This window comes from Protopterus annectens, chromosome 16.part0 (genome assembly GCF_019279795.1).
Source record: "Protopterus annectens isolate FY-2018-M chromosome 16.part0, PAN1.0, whole genome shotgun sequence".
In the NCBI taxonomy this organism is placed as follows: domain Eukaryota; kingdom Metazoa; phylum Chordata; order Ceratodontiformes; family Protopteridae; genus Protopterus; species Protopterus annectens.
In genome coordinates, this window is record NC_056750.1 from 769,147,240 (window position 1) to 769,167,447 (window position 20,208).

The 20,208-nt window shown below is 40.2% G+C and overlaps 1 protein-coding gene across 6 annotated transcripts in view; it reads left to right on the forward strand.

Moving 5' to 3' along the window:
• GRIN1 (glutamate ionotropic receptor NMDA type subunit 1) overlaps nucleotides 1-20,208 on the forward strand; it is a 2,709,836-nt gene that overhangs the window by 773,189 nt on the left and 1,916,439 nt on the right. For all 6 annotated transcript variants that reach the window (XM_044058780.1, XM_044058779.1, XM_044058782.1 and 3 more), the window contains one exon: nucleotides 15,389-15,524. In XM_044058780.1, the coding sequence (XP_043914715.1) occupies nucleotides 15,389-15,524 (136 nt within the window). The remainder of the gene's footprint in view (nucleotides 1-15,388; nucleotides 15,525-20,208) is intronic.

A 20,208-nucleotide genomic window follows, 5' to 3' on the forward strand; every position in this document is an offset into this window, starting at 1 on the left:
AATTAGAGTAAAACTTCCTTTCCTCCACCCATAACTCATATATTTCCTCCTTAACTACCTTTTCAAAGGTGTTTACCAAGGGTGTAAGGGTGGATTATACATGCTGTTTTTCCTAATACCATCTTTTTTGTGAAAAACTGTAGAACCATGAGAAGCCTTAGGAAAAATTACCTGAAAATTCAATTTTCTAGTATAAAGATGTATATCTACCATAACATCAGCTAAATCCGGAACAAATTTAAACCCCTTCGAAAATAGAGTGAAAAATTCCTTCTTAATCTCTTTGGAAGTATAATTGTAAAGGTAGAACCCACAGAGTGGACAATATGATCAATATGACTTCCATCTCCAAGCAATACAAGTTCCTGCCCCTCCCCCAGTTGCCAAATCCTTTCCATGGATTCCACTGATTGTAAAACTCTTTCCTTTCCATATTCCTGTTGGCTATTCTTTTCCAGCATCCCGGTACTTGAAAATCCCCCATATTGGAACCAATGTTGGCATTTGTGCCAATATAATCCCCACCTCTATCATCACCTTCATATGTGTCACCCTGTATCAAATCAACATGGGTCATTTCATTCTCCCTATCATCTATTCTTTTTTTTTGTATACATTTTATTAGTGGGATATACTTCATGAAATTCATTCTTTCGTATGTCTCGATTTAGTTTTCTTTTTTTCTTATGAAATTGTATATTACACTTATTCTCTACTGTGTTGATTACTTCAACATACAGTCCCTCATATTGTTGGAACAACAAATCCTCCAGTATACTATTATTCATCTCATCTAATTCTTTTTCCAACTTTACTTTCATTTGCTCCTGGTGAAAAACCACCTTACCAAATAATTCTAAACCCCACTTGTCAAACAAGTTCACACAATCATTGATAATTTTAGTATCATAATATAAGCCAAAAGGAAATTTAAAAACACGTAAACCCTGCAGTACAATTTTCAAACGAATACACTCAGTAAAGTACATAGCTTCAATTTGTAACATTTTGAATTTATAAAGTTTTTTTTTCAAAGGCAAAAATCAAATCCTTCAAAGAATTGTATACAGGAATATTAAGTTTATGGTTGGTAACTTTCTCAGTAGTCATATTTTTAGAGTGTTGAAAATTGAAGTTCTTTTTCAACAGGTTGTCATACCTTTTAAAAATGTCAGCATTCTGCACTAAAGAATGGGACGTTTATAAGGAAATGTAATTAATTTCTCAATAATATTACAACAACATACATAAAAATTCTTAATGTTAACCAATCCTACTGTGAGAAGTTCACCTATGTCAGATCAATGTATTGTTATTTATGTAAAAAGGAATTAATGTTGCAACTTAGGTTGGCTGCAAACTCCCCCCCAGGTTTAAATGACCATATATCCATATTCTCAGTGTTGAAAGAAAGGGCAAATCAAATTATATAGGTTTAAAGTTGGCGTTCCAACGAATTTACTATTTTAATATTATATATGTTGTTTTTTAAGAAATATTTCCATACAATACATTGATTAACATTAAGAATTTTTATGTATATTGTGATATTATTGAGAAATTACATTTCCTTAGAATTTTTATGAACATGGCACTTTAAAAACAGTTTCTTGCTTAATTAATTAATTAACTGGTTGATTTTTAGCAACTGTGTGAAAAGTATTTAAATGTATAGTAGTTGTTGGACTGGTTGTTCTGATGAAGTCATGTTTTTTGTGAAGAAATTCAGACTGAAGGTTCAGTAGTGCTTTCATGTTACGCTGCTGGGAACAGCTATGACTTGTAATTTTACATAGTCAAAAGGCATGTACAATCATTATTAGGCCTCAGAGACAGTTTGAAAATGGGACTACTTTCATTTAATAAGGAAGTCCACCATGTAAGCTTAAAAGACCACTGTTCTACTTTTGCCCAGTCTATTTTTTCTACCTATGCTGATCTTTTCAAACACAAACTAGGCAAACTCCCAGTTGAGTACTCCATAAAGTTAGACCCTGAAGTCAGCCCAGTTGTCAGACGAGTCCAGAAAGTTCCAGTAGCTATGCAGAACAGAGTCAAAGCTGAGCCAGACAAAATGGTGCAGCAAGGTGTGATTTGTTCAGTTGATGAACCAACTGAATAGGTATCTTCCATGGTGGTGAATCATAAGAAAAGCTCAGATGATATCAGAATATGTATTGATCCACAAAATTTGAACAAATCACTGAAAAGACCCCCATCTAATTTGTACAGTTGAAGAAGTTGCTGCTGCTATGCCAAATGCCACTGTTTTTTCTGTCTTGGATGTAAAAAGTTCATTTTGGCAAATTTTGCTAGACCAAAAATCTTCATTACTAACCACTTTCAGTACTCCTTTAGGCAGGTACAGATTTCTCAGAATGCCATTTGGGATAAATTCTGCCAGTGAAGTCTTCCAACGTGCCATGGAACAAATTTTTCTGTCTATCTGTGTGCTATTACAGTAGATGATATTCTAGTAGGAGGTAATGATGAAGCAGAGCATGACAGAAACCTCAAGAAAGTTCTGGAAAGATCACATGAAGTGAATGTTAAGCTGAATCTCCAGAAGTGCAAATTCAGGCCACAAGAAGTTACTTATGTTAGTTATTTGTTTACCAGTTCAGGCTTATGACCAGACCCTTCAATGCAGACAGTTATTCTTGAGATGCCAGCTCCAGACAATGTTCAAGCCCTACAACGTTTTCTTAGCATGGTTAACTACCTAGGCAAGTTCATTCCAGACTTGAGTCAACTTTCAGCATCGTTCAGAGAGCTGACACGCAAAGATGTTTCTTGGTCATGGTCAGAGCAACACCAAAGAGCACGTGATGTCCTGAAACAGAGAATGGCCAGTCCACCAACTCTCAGATACTATGATGTTCACAAACCAGTAACTCTTTCTTGTGATTCTTCAAAATTTGGTCTTGGTGCAGTCATTCTTCAAGGGGGTAGACCAGTAGTCTATGACCCAAGAACTCTAACCCAAACCAAAATGCATCATGCGCAGATTGAGAAAGAACTCTTGACAACTGTGTTTGCATGTCTGAAGTTCCATGATTATATTTATGGTAGACCTATCCAGACTGAAACAGATCACCAACCTCTAGTCACTATTTTGAGAAAGCCTATGCATGCAGCTCCTGCCAGATTGCAACGCATGATATTGAAATTAGGAGCTGCCAGATTGCAATGCATGATGTTGAAATTGCAGAAGTATAATTTCAATCTTGTCTACACAAAAGGTAAACTTTATCTTGCTGATACTTTATCCAGATTGCCCAGAAATCCCACTGAACAGCATGAAAATGAGCAACTTAATTTTGAAGTCATGGAAGTAAGAAATTTTTCTTCCACACGTCTTAATGAGCTTAGAGGTCATACAGCCTCAGATCCAATCTTTCAGAAGCTCAACCACATTATCAGTCGAGGATGACCTTCAAAGCAATCTTGTTTATCAGTAGAACTGCAACCATATTTTCCTTACAGAGATGAGATTTTGTTTGACAATGGTATCATCATGAAAGGTCTAAAGTGATTGTTCTAAAATCCTTGCGACAACAGTACATTATCATTTTGCATCATGACCATCCAGTCTATCAAAAGAAAGTGGAGAGGACTAGTATTTTGGCCTTCTATGTCAAAGGATATTGAGAGAGTACTTTCATATTGTTCTGTATGTAATAGTACTAAGCTGTATCAATAGAAAGAACCACTTCAGCTAAACCAGATTCATGAACTACCTTGGTCGACAGTAGCTACAGACATTTTTGAGTGAAATGGTCAATGTTACTTGGTGTTAGTAGACTTGTATTCAAATTGGTTCAAAATTGACCTACTTCCTAATCTAGTGTCCAGTACTTTCATTTCTAAGATAAAACATCATTTTGCAGTCCATGGTAGTCTGCACAAAATTATTTTTGACAATGGTACACAGTTTAAAAGCCAGCAGTTCAAGAGATTTGCTGAAGAGTGGAACTTTATTCATGTTATGAGTAGCCCTGAGTATTTGCAGTCAAATGGTTTGGCAGAACATGCAGATCAAAGTGCAAAACAATTACTAGAGAAGTCAAAACAAGACAATAGCGATGTTTTCCTGAATCTCCTCAATCTCAGAAATGATTTTCGTGATAAACATCTTAGTTCACGTGCACAGAGACTTCTGTCAATACAAACCCATACCACACTACCAATTAGCAGTCATCTATTGGTTTCATGTGTCAAGAACAACAGATCAGTAAAAGCCCATCTGTTGAAGAAGCGCTTATCCCAGAAGTTCTAATATGATAAGATCAACAAACTGCTCAATCCATTACGAGAAGGGGAGATAGTGAGGATGCAGACGTCCAAAGATTTTGATCAGATTGGAGTCGTGAAAAATGTATGTCCAGAGCCGAGATTGTACATTGTGGAATCACAAGGAGTCGAGTTTAGGCAGAATCGGAAACATTTGATCCTGGTGTCCGAGCCTGTATTGCAGTATCATACCTGCGAGAAAGACTAAATCTCAGAGTGAGTTATCCAGCGTTCCAGTTCCAGAGGATGTTCCAGTAAACATCCCTATTCCTGAGAAGAATCCTAAAACTCCAGAATCTGTTTGCTCATCAATGACTGTCCCTGTTGCTAAACCCAGTTCTGATTGCTATATCAATAGATTAGGTCGCATTTCCAGACCATGTTCCAGATACACGGCAACTTGGACATAAGGACATAAGTGTTGTGTTTGTTTCTTAGTGTCTATACAATTGCAAGTCTTTTCCAAATGTCATTTTATTCTGGGCAATTCATTAAAGAGGGAAGATGTAGATCAATATGTATGTATACCTTTAAGAAGCTTTCCACGGGCTTGCACATGTGTATAAGTACTGAGCAAGTGCAAGCCTGACTGCCATTTTATGTAAGCTGTTGAGATATAAGCATGCATGTCTGTGTAGTCTATCAGTTAATCAATTTGTTTATATCTTGTACTGCTGCTATCCATCCTGATGTGTTTCTATGTAATAAAACATATAAACAATCTACCCCGCCTGTTCATCTTCGATTGTAAACCAAGACGAGTGACATCTACTATTAGGGGTGTTTTATCAATGAGGTAGTTTCCAGGGGTAGCAGACTTCCCAAAGGATACTATTATGCATTTCTTGACACTGAGTTTTAGATTGTGGCCCTAGCACCAGTTATTTGCCTGAGTCAGCTTTTCTTGGACGATATTAGTGTCTTGAGGGGATTCTATAACTTTACCTACTTTGCAATTGTCTGAAAACTTAGACAGCTAGAGGCACTTCATGTTGGATTTGGCATCAGAGAACTAGATGCCAAAAAGAAGCATACCCAGCACTGACTGCTGAGGAACTTGCGACGAGCCTCTTTGTGGAGATGGACTCCCCTATCCTAAATTCTTGGGTCCTATCTGAGAGCTGGCTATCCAGTGGGTGAGACAGGGATTTATAACTAATTTCACGAGTCTGTCCACAATGCTCAAGTGGGATTTTGTATCAAATGCCTTGGCAAGGTCAAGGTAGACAGTATGCATCATTTTGCCCTCGCTCAGGTCCACCAGGTTAAGTAGGCATGATCTGCCCATAACAAAACCAAACTAGGTTGTATCCAGTGTATGAAGCTTTCTTAAGTCATTGCTAATCATTTCCATGATAGTACATTCCATGGCTTTGCATATGAGACTAGTCAGACATATGGGTCAGTAGTTATGGGGGTAAGTAGATGGCCTGCTATTGTGTAGAGACATGACGATTGCAGTTCTGCATTCACATGTCACAAAGCCTGTCTGGAGGCTATGGTAAAATACTGACACTAGTGATTCTGACAGATCATGTTTCATGCTATTTAGGAAGCATCCTGAGATATTATTGGTGTATATCAATTGTGGTATTCTTGGCCTTGAAAAGTATGTTGAGGACCTCCTCCATAGGGGGTTTATGTTCGATGGTATTTCCTGAGAGGTGGCTAGGGAGGGGTAAGGGGCAAAAATAATGCTGAATTTGTCAGCCAATAAACTTATAGGCTCATAGGTAAGTACTAGGCTAGCAGCCCTTTTGGGCCATTTTAAGCATAGCAAGTTTCCCTTTTGGTGCTTGAATTAACCTGTCCCATTTAGTGTTAGACTGGACTTACCCATCTCATGGTCAATAATCATATATTACAACTAGTGAGAATATCTAGTGAGAATAACTAGGATCATAAAGTAGATAATTTGAGGGGGCCAATGCATGGGATAAAGCATTTAGCGTCTATATCATAACATCAACAGCTTAGGTTGTCGAATCCTAAAACTTCGACACCTAAGCGTTGAAAGCTAACAATAGCGAACAGCCACATCATCAAATTCTTTCCTCGGGAAAGAATTCGGGTGACCATCCGTAAACAAAATAAACAAACACACCCAAACATAGGGTGGCTTTGCCCCCTGCACCCCCCCCCCCAAAACTAAATATACCAACTCTGCTCTACATTGGGAAAAGGGCAAATCCCACATAACGGCCCTGCAAATTCTTTCCCGAGGAAAGAATTCGATGATGTGGCCATTCGCTATTGTAAGCTTTCGACGCTTAGGTGTCGATGATTAAGCATTCGACAACCTAAGCTGTTGACAATTCAATAGGAATCCAGCATTTAGGAAATGCCTTTCTCCATCAGTAGTAAAGGGGACAGTCATAGGGTACATTTTCCGTTTTCCATCCATAGTTCCAAGCTGCGCTTGAATATGGACAGGATTTGGCTTTGTTTTATGTGGATGGGGAGTCTGTTCCAGAGCAAAAATATTCTCTGCAAGGTATACCTGTCTCTTCAAGCCATTCTGTTTCTGCCGCAGAAGAGATTTAGATCACTTAGACTGAGTATTTTTGATGCCATCTGACTTGCCGATGTGAAGTAAATCCATCAGTACTGGGTTAGAGAATGCCTTATATGCTAGACACAGGTCACCTCTTAGCAGTCTGCAAGATACCAAGTATAATGACATGGCTTTGAGTTAGTCCATGTAGGACATATTGTGTAGGCCTTGTATGCTTTTGGTAAGGCATCTCTGTGAGTGTTTCAGCTGTTGCACTGTCTGGACAGACATATGCCAAAGGGAGCATTATACTCAATGACTGGCCTAATGAGGGCTGAGTAAAGGGAAATAATGACATCCCTAGATCCACACACAATCCATTTATTTACATCCTGAACACACACTGTTAAAACAAAAAACAAATGGCAATTACTTGTATTTTGTTGCATTTTTCACAATGAAAGATAAAAGCTTGGGAAACATCTCTGATATAACCTGGTCACAGTTAAGCCCTATTTGAACATAATTAAAAAAAATCAGGTCTAATTTTCTGATGTCCTTCATCTTTCCACAAAGTATCTAAGTAATCTATGAACATCTATTGGAATGTAATAATTTATCCCAATCATTCTTTTATGAAAAAAAAAAAAAACGACAGCTATAGACTTGGTGGGTCTATATCAGATGCACGAAAAGACTTTAGTGTGAACGCTCACATGAGCGAAAATGCCGGGAATCGAAACTGTGATTGTAGGGTCGTGTTACAGTCAGGAGTGGGATATTTGCCCTTTCCTCACTGTAGTGTGACCTTGGAGTTGGAATATATAGTTAGTGGGGGTGTGGGGGGTATAGCCCCCCCACAACAGCAAGTTCGATTACCGGCATGTTCACTCATGTGAGCGTTCGCGCTAAAGTCTTTTCAGGCTTATAATATAGACCCGACTTGGTTTAGAGAGTCAGCTGAAATTGCTTTCGGCAGGAAAGAATATACTGTCTCATGAGGCAAACACATTAAGAATAGATCTTTAAACTCTAAACACTTTCCACAACATTGTAAAGACACAACAAAACAGTCCTGGACAAGGAGCCTCTTCACAACAAAGTAAAATATATCAAAAAAGCAGATGAGGCTCGCCACAGCAGATATATAAAAACGTTTAATCACTGCAGTACAAAGTAAGCGCTTTCACATCTTTCCAATGCTTCATCAGACTTCAAAACTTGTCTGTGGCGAGCCTCGTCTGCTTTTTGATATACTTTCCACAACATTCCTTATTTGTGTGTATTGCCAGTCAGTGTGACAGTTCTCTTCACCCCAAAAGCAAAAGTTGTTTAGCCATCCTATAGCAAATGTATCCTGAATATTAATAGAAGGATTAGCAATCAAGATAAAAAAAATATTACCCAATTTCACAGGTATTGGTGGCAAGCAGTAGCAGAGGCTGTCAGTGAAGTGAAGACCCAGTGTGGAACAAGTTTGGTGATAACCCCAAAGTTGCATGTAACCCCATAGTTACGTTGTGAGGACAAAAAGAGTTGGAAACAAACCGAGAGACACCAGCACTTCAATACAATCTCTTTTATTCTACAATCTAGATAATTAAAAAATATTCATACGAAAATATCTACAAGTTCCAGAATACTTTTCCTGCTCAGATACATTATATACAATTTAAACAGATGTCCCAAGGGAATAAAAAAGCACCAGCTACAAAATGGCTTTGGTGCAAACATCTTCTTTGCTGCAAAATAAAAAATGATGCACACCTTCAAACTAAATAAGTATCATCTTATTATTCTGAGCAGACCTTGTTGACCTCAGTCAAGGCCTTAGTGTGGTTTTCATTCGAGGATTTCTCTCAGCAATATTTGGCTTGGAATCTTTTGCTTCAGAGTTGCAACTGTTAGTTCAGCAAACTTGAGCTGGAAGCAAGAGAAAAGGGAAACAAGGAACATTGTGGGAGTTAGGGGAGGAGCTTAGGCTTTGAGAGAGGTGATGGGATTGTCAGCGCAGCCTGCAGTGACCAGTCTTTGATTTGAATTGTATGGATGTGGGTCATGAAACTCTATCCTTATGGCAAGTACATAACTTTTGACTTCTTCCTATACTTAGTTCTTGATTCTCTACCAAATTCCATTAGAAGAGCTACAGCAGTGCTGCTGCTGTATCTTCCTCTAGTCACCATCTTGATTCCCTCTTCCTTCACTCACGGGCAAGTTGCAGGATACTTAAACTCTGCCTTTTGTGAGGTCAACAAGGCCTGCTCTGAATAAAAAGATGATAATTTTCAAGGAGGGGTGGGGTGGAGGAAAGGTTTGTTGAAGTATACAGACTTAGATCATGGGATATGTTATTATATTCAGTACATAACATCTGTATCTAACATGATCCAGTCAATCACTTCAACCAAATAGCAAATTCTTCAACAGTGGCATCATGACAAAATAAACAGAGAATTGTGGCCCCAAAGGAAAATCTAGATCTAGAGATCACATCCCTGTGTCTTAGCAGAAGTATGTAGTGAAGCCCATGTCTCAGGCAGCACAAATGTCATACACCGAAGAATTTCCAAAAAGACTAACAATGCAGCCATAGATTAGTTGAATGGGCCCTATGTTTACCTGGAATTGTATTGTTAATGGAAACAATACAATACAAAATGCAGTATGAAACACATCCGAATACCATGATTTTAAATGCCTTATAATCCATTCTATTGGAGAGCAGAGAGACAAAGAGTAGGTCATCTCTTCTGTCAACACTAGTTCTGTAGTACTACAGATTTGGTATATCTTCTATCTCAGTGTAGGTGGATCCATTTACAATTAGTTATGCACATTGTTGTGTACTGCCTTTGAGGCTGTAAACAAAGTTAAAGAAAGTCTTATGGATGTCCTTGGCCTGGGAGACTAGTTTTTAACTCAAGTAAGACTTTGGCAGACATTATTTGCCCTTAGAGTTACTTGTTTAGATTGATAAGAGATTTTTTTATCATGCTTGGCATTGTACTTCCTAATTTTTGTCATGACTGTCTTTCTTCTGTTATACAGCCTATTGATGGATTCCATCACATTGACTTGCTTTTTGAGTTTGTTCTGTGCTTATTCCTGGTAGGCACAGCTATCTCCATGCATATAATGACATGACTGCAGTCTTTGTGAACAATTCCACATATGCAGTAGTGTTCTCATTTTTTTTTTTGGGGGGGGGGGGGGCTTGAAATTTTGCCAGGTTATCACTTAATGATTGGAAATTTGCCTTAGAATACCTTCTAAATGTTCCAGGGTTAGCAAGGGCCCTGATTTTTATTTTAATTTCAATAGAAACAGCTCTATCGTCTGACCTTACTAGAGAGAATATTACACAAGCGGGGTGAAGTATTCTCCCATGTCAGCGAGGACCAAAATCCAATATGTTTGCTCTCCTGGTGGACGTATGAACTATCTGGTTCAGGGCATTTGTGTTGACAAAGTCCAGGAATCTCTGGGTCTGCAAGGTTGCGGTCAAGTATGCTTCCCAGTTTATAGTGGGATAGTAAAAGTCACCCATGAATATGGTATTGGGTTGAATGATTAGTGTCACCAGTAAGTTTAAGTGTGTGTTATAGGTTTCTTGGGTCATAGAGGAGAACCTACAGCTTGCAATGGCACTCTACCTGTGGTAATTTGGATGTGGAGAAGCTCAAGCCCCTCATTGTTTGACCAGCTTTGAGGTATGTTATAAAGAGCACTGCTATGAGATACAACTATATATTTCTATAGCTATATCTATAAACCATTTGGACAAACTGCATGACAAACCCATCCACCCTAGAATTTTCAGTGTGTGATCCCTTAAACCTCTTGTAATGGGTAGCTCATGGGATTCATTCCAGTAAAGCCAAGATGTCCTTAAGGGGTACCAGTGGTGAAAATAGTTCTCTCTGTATATCAAGCTTATAAGCTAACAGTCTTCCAAATGCTTGATTGCTGTAGTCCTGCAAGTCTAAGTCTAAATTTCAGACTTCTCCAACATTCAAAACTTTTCCTGAATATGAATCCAGCCCCATGCTACTGACAGATAAAGCCTTTACTGTGCCCTAGACAACCAGTGTTCAACTAGCTATATGGGCGCTGGGGGACCAGATCGATGGAGGATGGGAGTGAGTGGTCAATGTCAGCTTTTCCATTCTGGGGTGGAAGACAGGAGGCTGCTTAGGCCTACTGTAACAGCAGCATTAAGAACCTGCTAGTAATCTGAAAATGTAGAATCTACACAGAGCTTATGGGAAGGAAGGAAAGCTACATTTTTATCTGAGAGAGTTGTTTGATTATAGCTCTCAATCTGTGCAGCTGTAATGACTGTCTTAAGCTGAAGCTCTGAGGTTGGCAGTTGCTCTAAGTAGCTGAGTTGTGTGGCCTCTCTGAGAGCACAAGCTAGGTGGTTGTAGAAAGGGCCTGAGCTGAGTGGCTCAAGTAGGTTTTTGAGTAGGAGGGTTGTAATCGGTGCTTGAACAAGATGGCCATAGTGACTATCTAAGAAGGTCTTTTGCAATGAGAGTTTGAGAAGAATGACATAGACGGTTGTGATAAGTGCAGTCACTGTAGCAAGTGCAAGAAAATAGGTAGCTCCAGAGTATGCACTGCATAGATGGGGTCAGAGCCTGATCTATGGGGCTGTAATGTTAGCTGAATGGTTGTGAATGACCGAGTGTGATGACAGCCCCTGACTGACTCACATAGATGGTTGTAGTGTAAAGCTGAGATTTACCCTTTCATGTTTTGATAGTACATGTTCTGGGGAACTAAAACTGTTCATTATCTCCTTCCTGGCATTTAGTCAATATGGCTTACTGGCTATCACGATGATCGGTTAATTGGGTGGTGCAGCAGTTAAGGTTGTCTCCTCACAGCAAGAGATTCTCCAGTTTGTTTCTTGGCTGGTTTGCCTTCTGTGCGGAGTCTGCATGCCCTCCCTGCATTCGCGCTGGGTTTCCTCCGGGTCCTCCCACATTCTAAAGACATGCATCTGGAGCATTTCTCCCCGAGCCTCCACTGAAAATAGGCTCTGTCCTAGTTGGACTTTCCTGGTCAACAACTATTAAATAAAAAAATTAAATTCAATTAAAATAACCTTTAATATGTGTATATTCTTTTTTCCATAATATGATCTAAAACTACCATATGATGCTGCATTTTTTGTTATCCAATAATATGCACTTTCCTAATATTCTACATACTCATACTTCTCAACACATACTGCTTTGCCTATCATATAAATCCTGCTGTACCTGGATTAGAGTGACTTCTGATTTAAGCCTGTTATCCACTGTTGTTATCACCCAGCTGCTACTAATACAGCCTATTACCAACTATAAATACATCAGATACTATGAGAACCCAAATTATAGGCTGGATACTTCCACTTCAGTCTAAGTGCAATCTTCCTTGTTTGGCTTTTAAATCTGTTGGCATTGATGCCTGTATGTTACTTTTGTTCTAGGATACTGGATTCATAATTGCTATTTAGCTCTGTATCACTTCCATTAATCTGCTCTTTACTTTGACTACATTAACGTATTGCAGTATTAAATCCTGGCACTCACTAGAAATAAGGCTACTAGCTTCATGTGACCACCTAGTTTACCAATGGAATAAATAGTGATTAGCTGCAGTGCTTGTTGTGGTACAGTAACTACAGTTAAGTGTGTAAGCTTTTATATTTCAGTTTCGAAGATGACATGCGAGCTTAAGTGATTAGATGTACATTAATTTCCAAAAGCAAAACAGTCATAGCTTTCTAATGGATGAGTGACATGTTTGTCTGAATGGTAACATTGAGATATACATGGCAGTGTGTGTATGCATTTTGTCTCTGAACTGCAAGATGCAGCACTTATCTGCAAGGGAGGTACACTATACATTTTGGTAGGGAAGGTGTCAGTTTATACTTCACTGATGTGGGTCTAAGAGACTAACAAAGACAGCTGTATTCCCACATCTATTTCTCACACTCTTTCTCAGTTGTATTTTTTAAGCCAACTGTATCACCTGGACAACCGCTGAACAAAATGTGACTGTGATAATCATTGGTAATAGCATTTGAGATGATAGATGACAATGTGGTCTTCTGATCTGAGACTGTACAGTACCAATGGGTAAGTATATATCAAGCCTAATCATCCTACAGGCCTTGCCCTCCAATGTTTATATTTTTCTTTTGCAGTGAAAATATGAAGTGCTGCAGATTATGCTTTCACTAAACATTTCTGAACTTAATCAAAAGTTTATAGGGTTTGTAAGCACAAACAGTTGTTGTGATTAGATCTGCTCTGAGTTGGTGCAGAATGGCACAAAATACACTGAACCGACTGATATTGCCAACATTTTGGCAGACAGGTTCAGTGCAAACTTCACACCCCTTTCACCCCCTAAAGGGCCCATAATCATACCAGAAGAATGTAAGGCCCCGGCAATCACTGACACACAGATTAAAACAACCCTATCCAAAGCCAAAAACACAGCCTCAATGGGACCGGACGGTGTCCTAGGCTGTGTCTTACAAGAGCTCCAAAATGAACTAACCCCTCACCTAAACACACTGTTCAAACTCAGCCTCCCTACAGGCTATGTACCCACAGAGTTGCGCGCAGCAACAGTTATCCCACTCCACAAAGGCGGCGCCACAACGGACCCCAGGAACTATCGCCCTATAAGCCTGACTAGCCAGTTCTGCAAGGCTATGGAGCACATCATCATGGAACTCATTAACAGAGACATTGGGAACCTCCAAACTCTGGACCCCACCCAGTTTGGTCTTGTTAAGGGCAGATCATGCCTTCTAAACCTGGTGGACTTCTTTGAGACAGTTACCAAGGCATTAGATGAGGATAAGGAGGCCCACACAGCCTACCTAGACCACGCAAATGTTTTTGACACCATTCCCCATTCTGGTATTATAGACAAACTCACCAACCTGAACATCAACCCCTACATCATGATATGGGTTGCAAATTGTCTCATGGACAGAACCCACACGGTGAGAGTTGCAGACTCTAGGTCTGACTCTAAACCGGTTACAAGTGGAATCCCCCAGGGCTCAGTCCCAGGACCCCTCCTGTTCGGTATATACTTCTCAGAGGTACAGGCAAGCACAGGAGGACTTTGGCTGACCAAGTTCGCAGATGACTGCAAACTAGGGGCCATAACTGATTCTCCGGCTGATACAGGCAACCTCCAGAAGGGTCTCACTGAGACGGATACCTGGTGTCAAAATCATGGCCTCAAGCTGAATGCCAAAAAGTGCATAGTCATCCCCTTTGGAAAAAACAAAGTACCCGCGAACTACCACATAGGTGGTAGTCCTCTAAATACAGAAAAAGTAATAAGGAATCTGGGGACCCAAGTAGATAGCAATCTCTCCTTTGATAATTATATTGCCAAGGTGGTTAGAAAATCCTTCTATGTGGCCCACCTAATCTCAAAAGCATTCTCATCCAGAACAAAGGAGGTTAGTGTGCCTCTTTACTCATCACTTATTAAACCCATTATACAATACAACGCCCCATTTGGGATGTACCTTACAAGACACCTGCAACAGATGGAAAGACCACAAAAGTACCTCACCAAGAGGATTACTGGCCTCAAACAGATGATTTATGCAGCCCGACTAAAGAAACTGCAGCTGTACTCGGTTGCATACCGCTTACTCAGAGGTGATCTCTGCTTGACATACAAGGCCATGTCTAACCCAGAATTGATGGATATGCTCCACCTAAAAAAAAACAAATCCCTGAGAGCAACACACTCTAGGGATATAAACCTTACCACAACGATAAATAGGACATGCTGGAGGGACAGATTCCTGACCCGGAGACTCCCCATGCTTTGGAACAAGATTCCAATATACATCAAACAGAGACCCTCACTGGCACTCTTCAAGAGAAACCTTGATGGGTGGATGGGAAACAGAAAATTTACCCGGGGATCACTGCAGTGGCTCTGCTGGACAGAGGCGCAGGGAACTAATGGCTCTGCTGGTCAGAGGCACAGGGAACTAATCTAAGGGGGTGGTAAAAGCCAACACACTCTGGCTAGGCTTATAAATGCCCTTGGGCAGATAGCCTAGTACTTACCTATGAACCTATTACTGTCAACAGTAATATTTTCTTGAATATTTTTGTTCTTGGAGTAAAGCCAGTAGCATTATATAGGGATACATTTGGAAAGTGAAGACATCAATTAAATTAGTATTATTATTTTTTCATAGTCAGGAAGACCCAAGGGAGTGTTACTCTATGTCAGTGAAAGGTTTCATAATACTCAAATAAAATCAGTTTGCAAAGCAGAAATATTTTTTGAAATCATTAATGTTGGATGACTATCCAGTAACCTGCATTTACACAGTTTCACATTTCTGCTGTAATTTCTAAAGAAAGAAGAAAAGAACAGAAAAAAATAATTATTTCTCAGTATTTAACATCTTTTTCTTGTATCTGCTTAAGCCACACTGTTCTGAAAAACAATGAATCAGAAAACTGAATATAATGGTAAACAACATATTGTGTCAATAGCAACAACAGTTTATAGAAGTAAAATAAACTTTATGCTCTTACTTAACAGATTGCCACAATTTATCAAGAACCGTTTGTCTATGTGAAGCCAACACTTCCAGACGGCACTTGTAAGGAGGAACTTAACGTCAATGGCGGGCCTATCCAAAAAGTGATTTGTGCTGGTCCTAACGAAACAATACCAGGTAATGTCTCAAACACTTTGAATAAAGTAAAATACCACTGGTGATCAGGAGAAAGGCTTGGAAGGTGCAAATTCAAACTGTATAAGGAAGTAAGATGTAAGAAAGAAGGTGTATATAACTAGTCATAGAAGCAGTAATATCTTCATCTACTGGTCTGACTAGCCAGAATAATTCTGAATACTTATAAATGATTCAGACTTTTTAGGTAAACAGGGCTAAGTGGACATGTTTTCTCTACATACTGATGATCAGAATTAAGCAAATTATAAGCCTTTACTGGCAGTATAGATAGTTAATGCCTTGTCTGCAGTCCAGATGATCCAAGTTTGACTAGCTGCATGGATGCTTGAAGCTCTAAGCTGGGAGGATGAGCATGTCCATTCTATGGGGGGAAGAATGGTGGTCCAGCAATTCCTATTAGTTTTAGCTGCTGTTCTACAAACACAGTCTGTGCTAGAGGGTAGAGGCATATCAGGATAGTCGGGAGACAATGCATGGAGGATGTGGGAATTATCGCCTAAGCTAGTAATGGTAGCACTTGTCAATGCATGTGCAAGAGTATGCATGCACAGACACAGGAACAGGGAAAGCCTGCAGTGAGACAGGTGTGAATGTCTCCGACAGAGGAGGGGTTAGGCCATATCCACTATATAAAAAAAAAAAAAGAAAATAAAGCAACAAGACCCTCAGCTGGGATTCCAGTGAGTGCACAAACAATTCCAATTTTTGTCTCTCCACATGGCTTTCAACCTATTGGATCTGAGGACTTCTTACCACTATGGAATAAATTGGCTCAAGTTCAATAAGGAAAGGTTTGATGACTGGCAGAGAGATGCACCTAGAAAAAAAATTAAGCAAATTATACTCTGGGCAGTTACTCAGGATTAACTTTTTATTGTTGTGTCAGTTTATGTTAATTTTTATAATTATATTGGATTTAGATGATGATCACTGTTGATGTGGCACCCTAACCCTAAGGCTTAAAAGAATTTATTCTGTATCAGTTCAGTCATCTAGTCAATGAAAATAAAAAAAACTGCAAATGAACAAAAATGGAGTGGTGCTATTATCTCATGGATTTTAAGTTCAGAAACTGATGATATTTGAGATTTGTTGAGACAGGAAGACTTTAGACATTTAGAAACATACAGTAAGATGGCAAGTAAGGACAATTTGGCCTATCTAATTTGGCTAAGTCCCTTACCTGGTGGAAAAGTTGCAGCTAGCACTAAGCCAACAGTCTGATACTTGCAAAGAAATGTGCAACCATGCAATAATTTTCTCTCCATTTTCTGGTGTTCAGGTTATATGTTTCCTAGACCAAGCAAAAAAGAAGTTATGCACTCACCATAACGTTAAATGTTTGTTGTCCTTGATCTCGCCTTCCTTCTTGTTGGTTGGGTTCAAAGCTGATCCTTGGTTCTGACTCGGCCATATTCTAAAGCTCAAGAGCTTTCACAGGCTCGAGGCTAGACCCTATCCCATCATGCCTAGCGATAGTTACCCAGATCTCATTTGTGATAACCATAACACTAGACCACAATATACAGACATATAAACTATAGGCATATATAAAAAATATATATGTGTATATACATACATATATAAGAAAAAACAATCAAGCCATAAGTAGAAATTCTACTCTATCCAACTCATAAGGCAGGAAGGGAATCAAGGCTTATATAGCCAAAGATGGATAACTTCTCTGGATCCTCCAGAAGGGGGACAGAGGGTGGGATGCAAGAAGGAAGGCGAGACCAAGGACAACAAACATGGAATGTTATGGTGAGTACATAACTTCTTTATGTTATGTTGTCCCTATCTCTCCTTCCTTCTTATTGCTTGGGACTGCATCCCCAGCACCTTCTTCTTGGGAGGCTCAACAGAATATACTCTTTAGGACCATAGAACCAAAGTATGCCCTGTTCCGGGAGGCCACATCTACTTTGTAATGAGTGATGAAGGTATGAGGGTTAACCCACGTAGCTGCCGCACATATTGTGTCTAAAGGCATTCTGGCCTAAAAGGCAGTGGAGGTAGACAAGGCCTTGGTTGAGTGTCCTCAATTTTTTCCCAGCAGTTGTTTGTTCTGTGAGTTACAGACGTAAGTAATAGTATCAGAAATCCATTTTGATAAAGTTACTTTTGAGACTGAATTTCCCTTTTTGTTTTCTGCAAAGAATACAAACAATTGGTCAGAGTGTCTGAATTTCTGTGTCCTGTGCAAGTAGAAATGTAATGGTCTATGAACATCCAGTTGGTGGAGTTTATACTCTGCCTTGTTGCAATGATTAGGAAAGAACACAGGTAGCTCTATTGATCGATTCAAATTGAACTCTGAGCAAACTTTTGGTAAAAAGGAAGGGTTGGTTCTGAGAGAAACCCTATCTTTGTGAAAAATTAAATAAGGAGGATGAATGGAAAGAGCTTGTAACTCTGATACCATCCTAGCTGAGGTAATGGCGATCAAGAAAATAATTTTCCAAATCAAAAATTTTAGAGCACAAGAACAAGCTGGTTCGAACGGAGGAAGAATCAAGGCAGCTAGGACTAAATTTAAAGGAAGGAGGAAGTGGTTCTCTTATTAGGGGTCTCAACAGGATAGTACCCCTCAGAAAAGCTTTGTATAGCCTGTGGGACATAACATTAGAACCCATTTCTCCCAGGTGAAAGTTGGAAATAGCAGCCAATTGAGCTCGGATAGTTGCTGCTGCTGCTCCTTGGTTAAAAGTTTCAGCAAGGAATTCTAGGATCTTAAGAATGGGTGCAGTAAAAGGATCAATGTTATTTTTGTCAGCCCAACAAGAGAACCATTTCCATTTGCTAGTACACAGTTTTCTTGTAGAGGATTTGTGAGAGGAAATTAGAATATGTTGTACTGTCAAGGAGATGTCAGGAAACGTGGCTAAGCCAGGAAGTGGAGGAACCAAGCTGAAAGCTTGAGGATCTGTAAGGAAGGATGGAGTGTGCCTGACTGATGCATTAGCAGATCCGGAGCTGGGTCCAGAATCCAAGGCTCGTCCAGAAGATGGGGCCATAGAAATGGAAACCAGATTTGACGAGGCCAGTAGGGGGCAATGAAAATTAGCTTGCAACCCACCAAATTTGCATTCTGAAGAACCTTGGGAATCAGAGGGAACGGGGGGAAGGCATACAGAAGTCCTGGGGGCCAATCATGAACAAGTGCATCCCTGGGTGATTGTCACGGTAGGGGAACTAGGGTGAAATAGCTGCTGCATTTGGCATTGATGGATATGGCAAAAAGATCGCAGCAAGGCTGGCTCCACTTGCGGAAAATCTGGTTCGCAATGTCCTGTTTCACGGACCACTCGTGAGGCATAAGTATAGACCTGCTTAGCTTGTCTGCTGTCACGCTGGATTTCCCTGGGATGTGTGTCGTGATCAGAAAGCATCGGGAGGGCATCTCCCATTGCCATACACTTAAGGCCTCTCGACATAAGGGGTAGGATCTGGTTCCGCCTTGCTTGTTGATGTACCATACCACTGACATGTTGTCCGTCTGAATTACAATCGTCCCCGTGGGGAGAGAACTGTGAATTGTTTGCAATGCCAGGAGCACTGCTCTCATCTCAAGGACATTTATATGCAAGTGGTACTCGTGTTGTTGCCACGTTCCATGAACAGTTTGTCTCAGATAATGCCCCCCCCACCCTATCTGGGAAGCATCCGTGGTCACTGTGGCCACTGGTTGGGGGAGGACGAACGGTCTACCTATCATCAGCTGGGTGGACTGAAGCAACCTTTTAGGTCCTTCTAGCAGGTCTCCATGATGAGTAGATCTTGAACAGACCATTGAGCAAACAGGAGCCACTGCAATAACCTCATGTGGAAGTGCGCAAAGGGAACTAGTGTTATTGCTGCCGCCATCAAACCCAGGACTTTCAGAACAAATCTTGCTTGAATCTTTTTCCTCCCTATTAAAGTAGCAACTTGGTGTCGAATGGTCAACACCCGTTCCTGAGGTAATTTTGCTATCATGTCTTTGGTGTCTAGATCTGCTCCTATAAATGTAATATATTGACAGGGCAACAAGGCAAACTTTTTGTAGTTTATGGTGATGCCTAGCTGAGAGCAGAGGCGGATTGTGGTGTCCCTTGTCTTGGTTAGTCGATGCTAGGTGGTGGTAGTAAGGAGCTAGTCGTCCAGATATGGAAACACCCGGAATCCTAGACACCTCAGATGAGCCATGACTACTGCCATGCATTTGGTGAAAAGCCTGGGGGCTGCAGTGAGGCCAAAGGGCAGATATCTGAACTGGTAGTGACTGGCTCCCAGCCGGAAGTGTAGAAATCTCCTGGATCGCCTGTCCATCTTGATATGGTAGTATGCATCCTGGAGATAAATGGAGCACATCCAATTGTCCTTTCCCAGAAAGGGAACTATGGGCTGCAGTGTCACCATCCAGAACTTTGTCTTTTTGACAGACTTACTGAGTCTGCTGAGGTCCAAAATAGGCCTCCAGTCCCCTGTTTTCTCTGGTACTAAAAAGAACCTTAAGCAAGTTCCAGACCTGATTTGATCTGCGGGGACTTCTTGGATGACTCTTTTTCTTAGCAACTTTTGAACTTCTAGAGTTGCTTGTTCCCTTAGATTGGGTGGCACATCTGGGATGGATTTTTGTTTTTCATGAAGAGGTGGCATGGAGAAAGGACTACTGTATCCC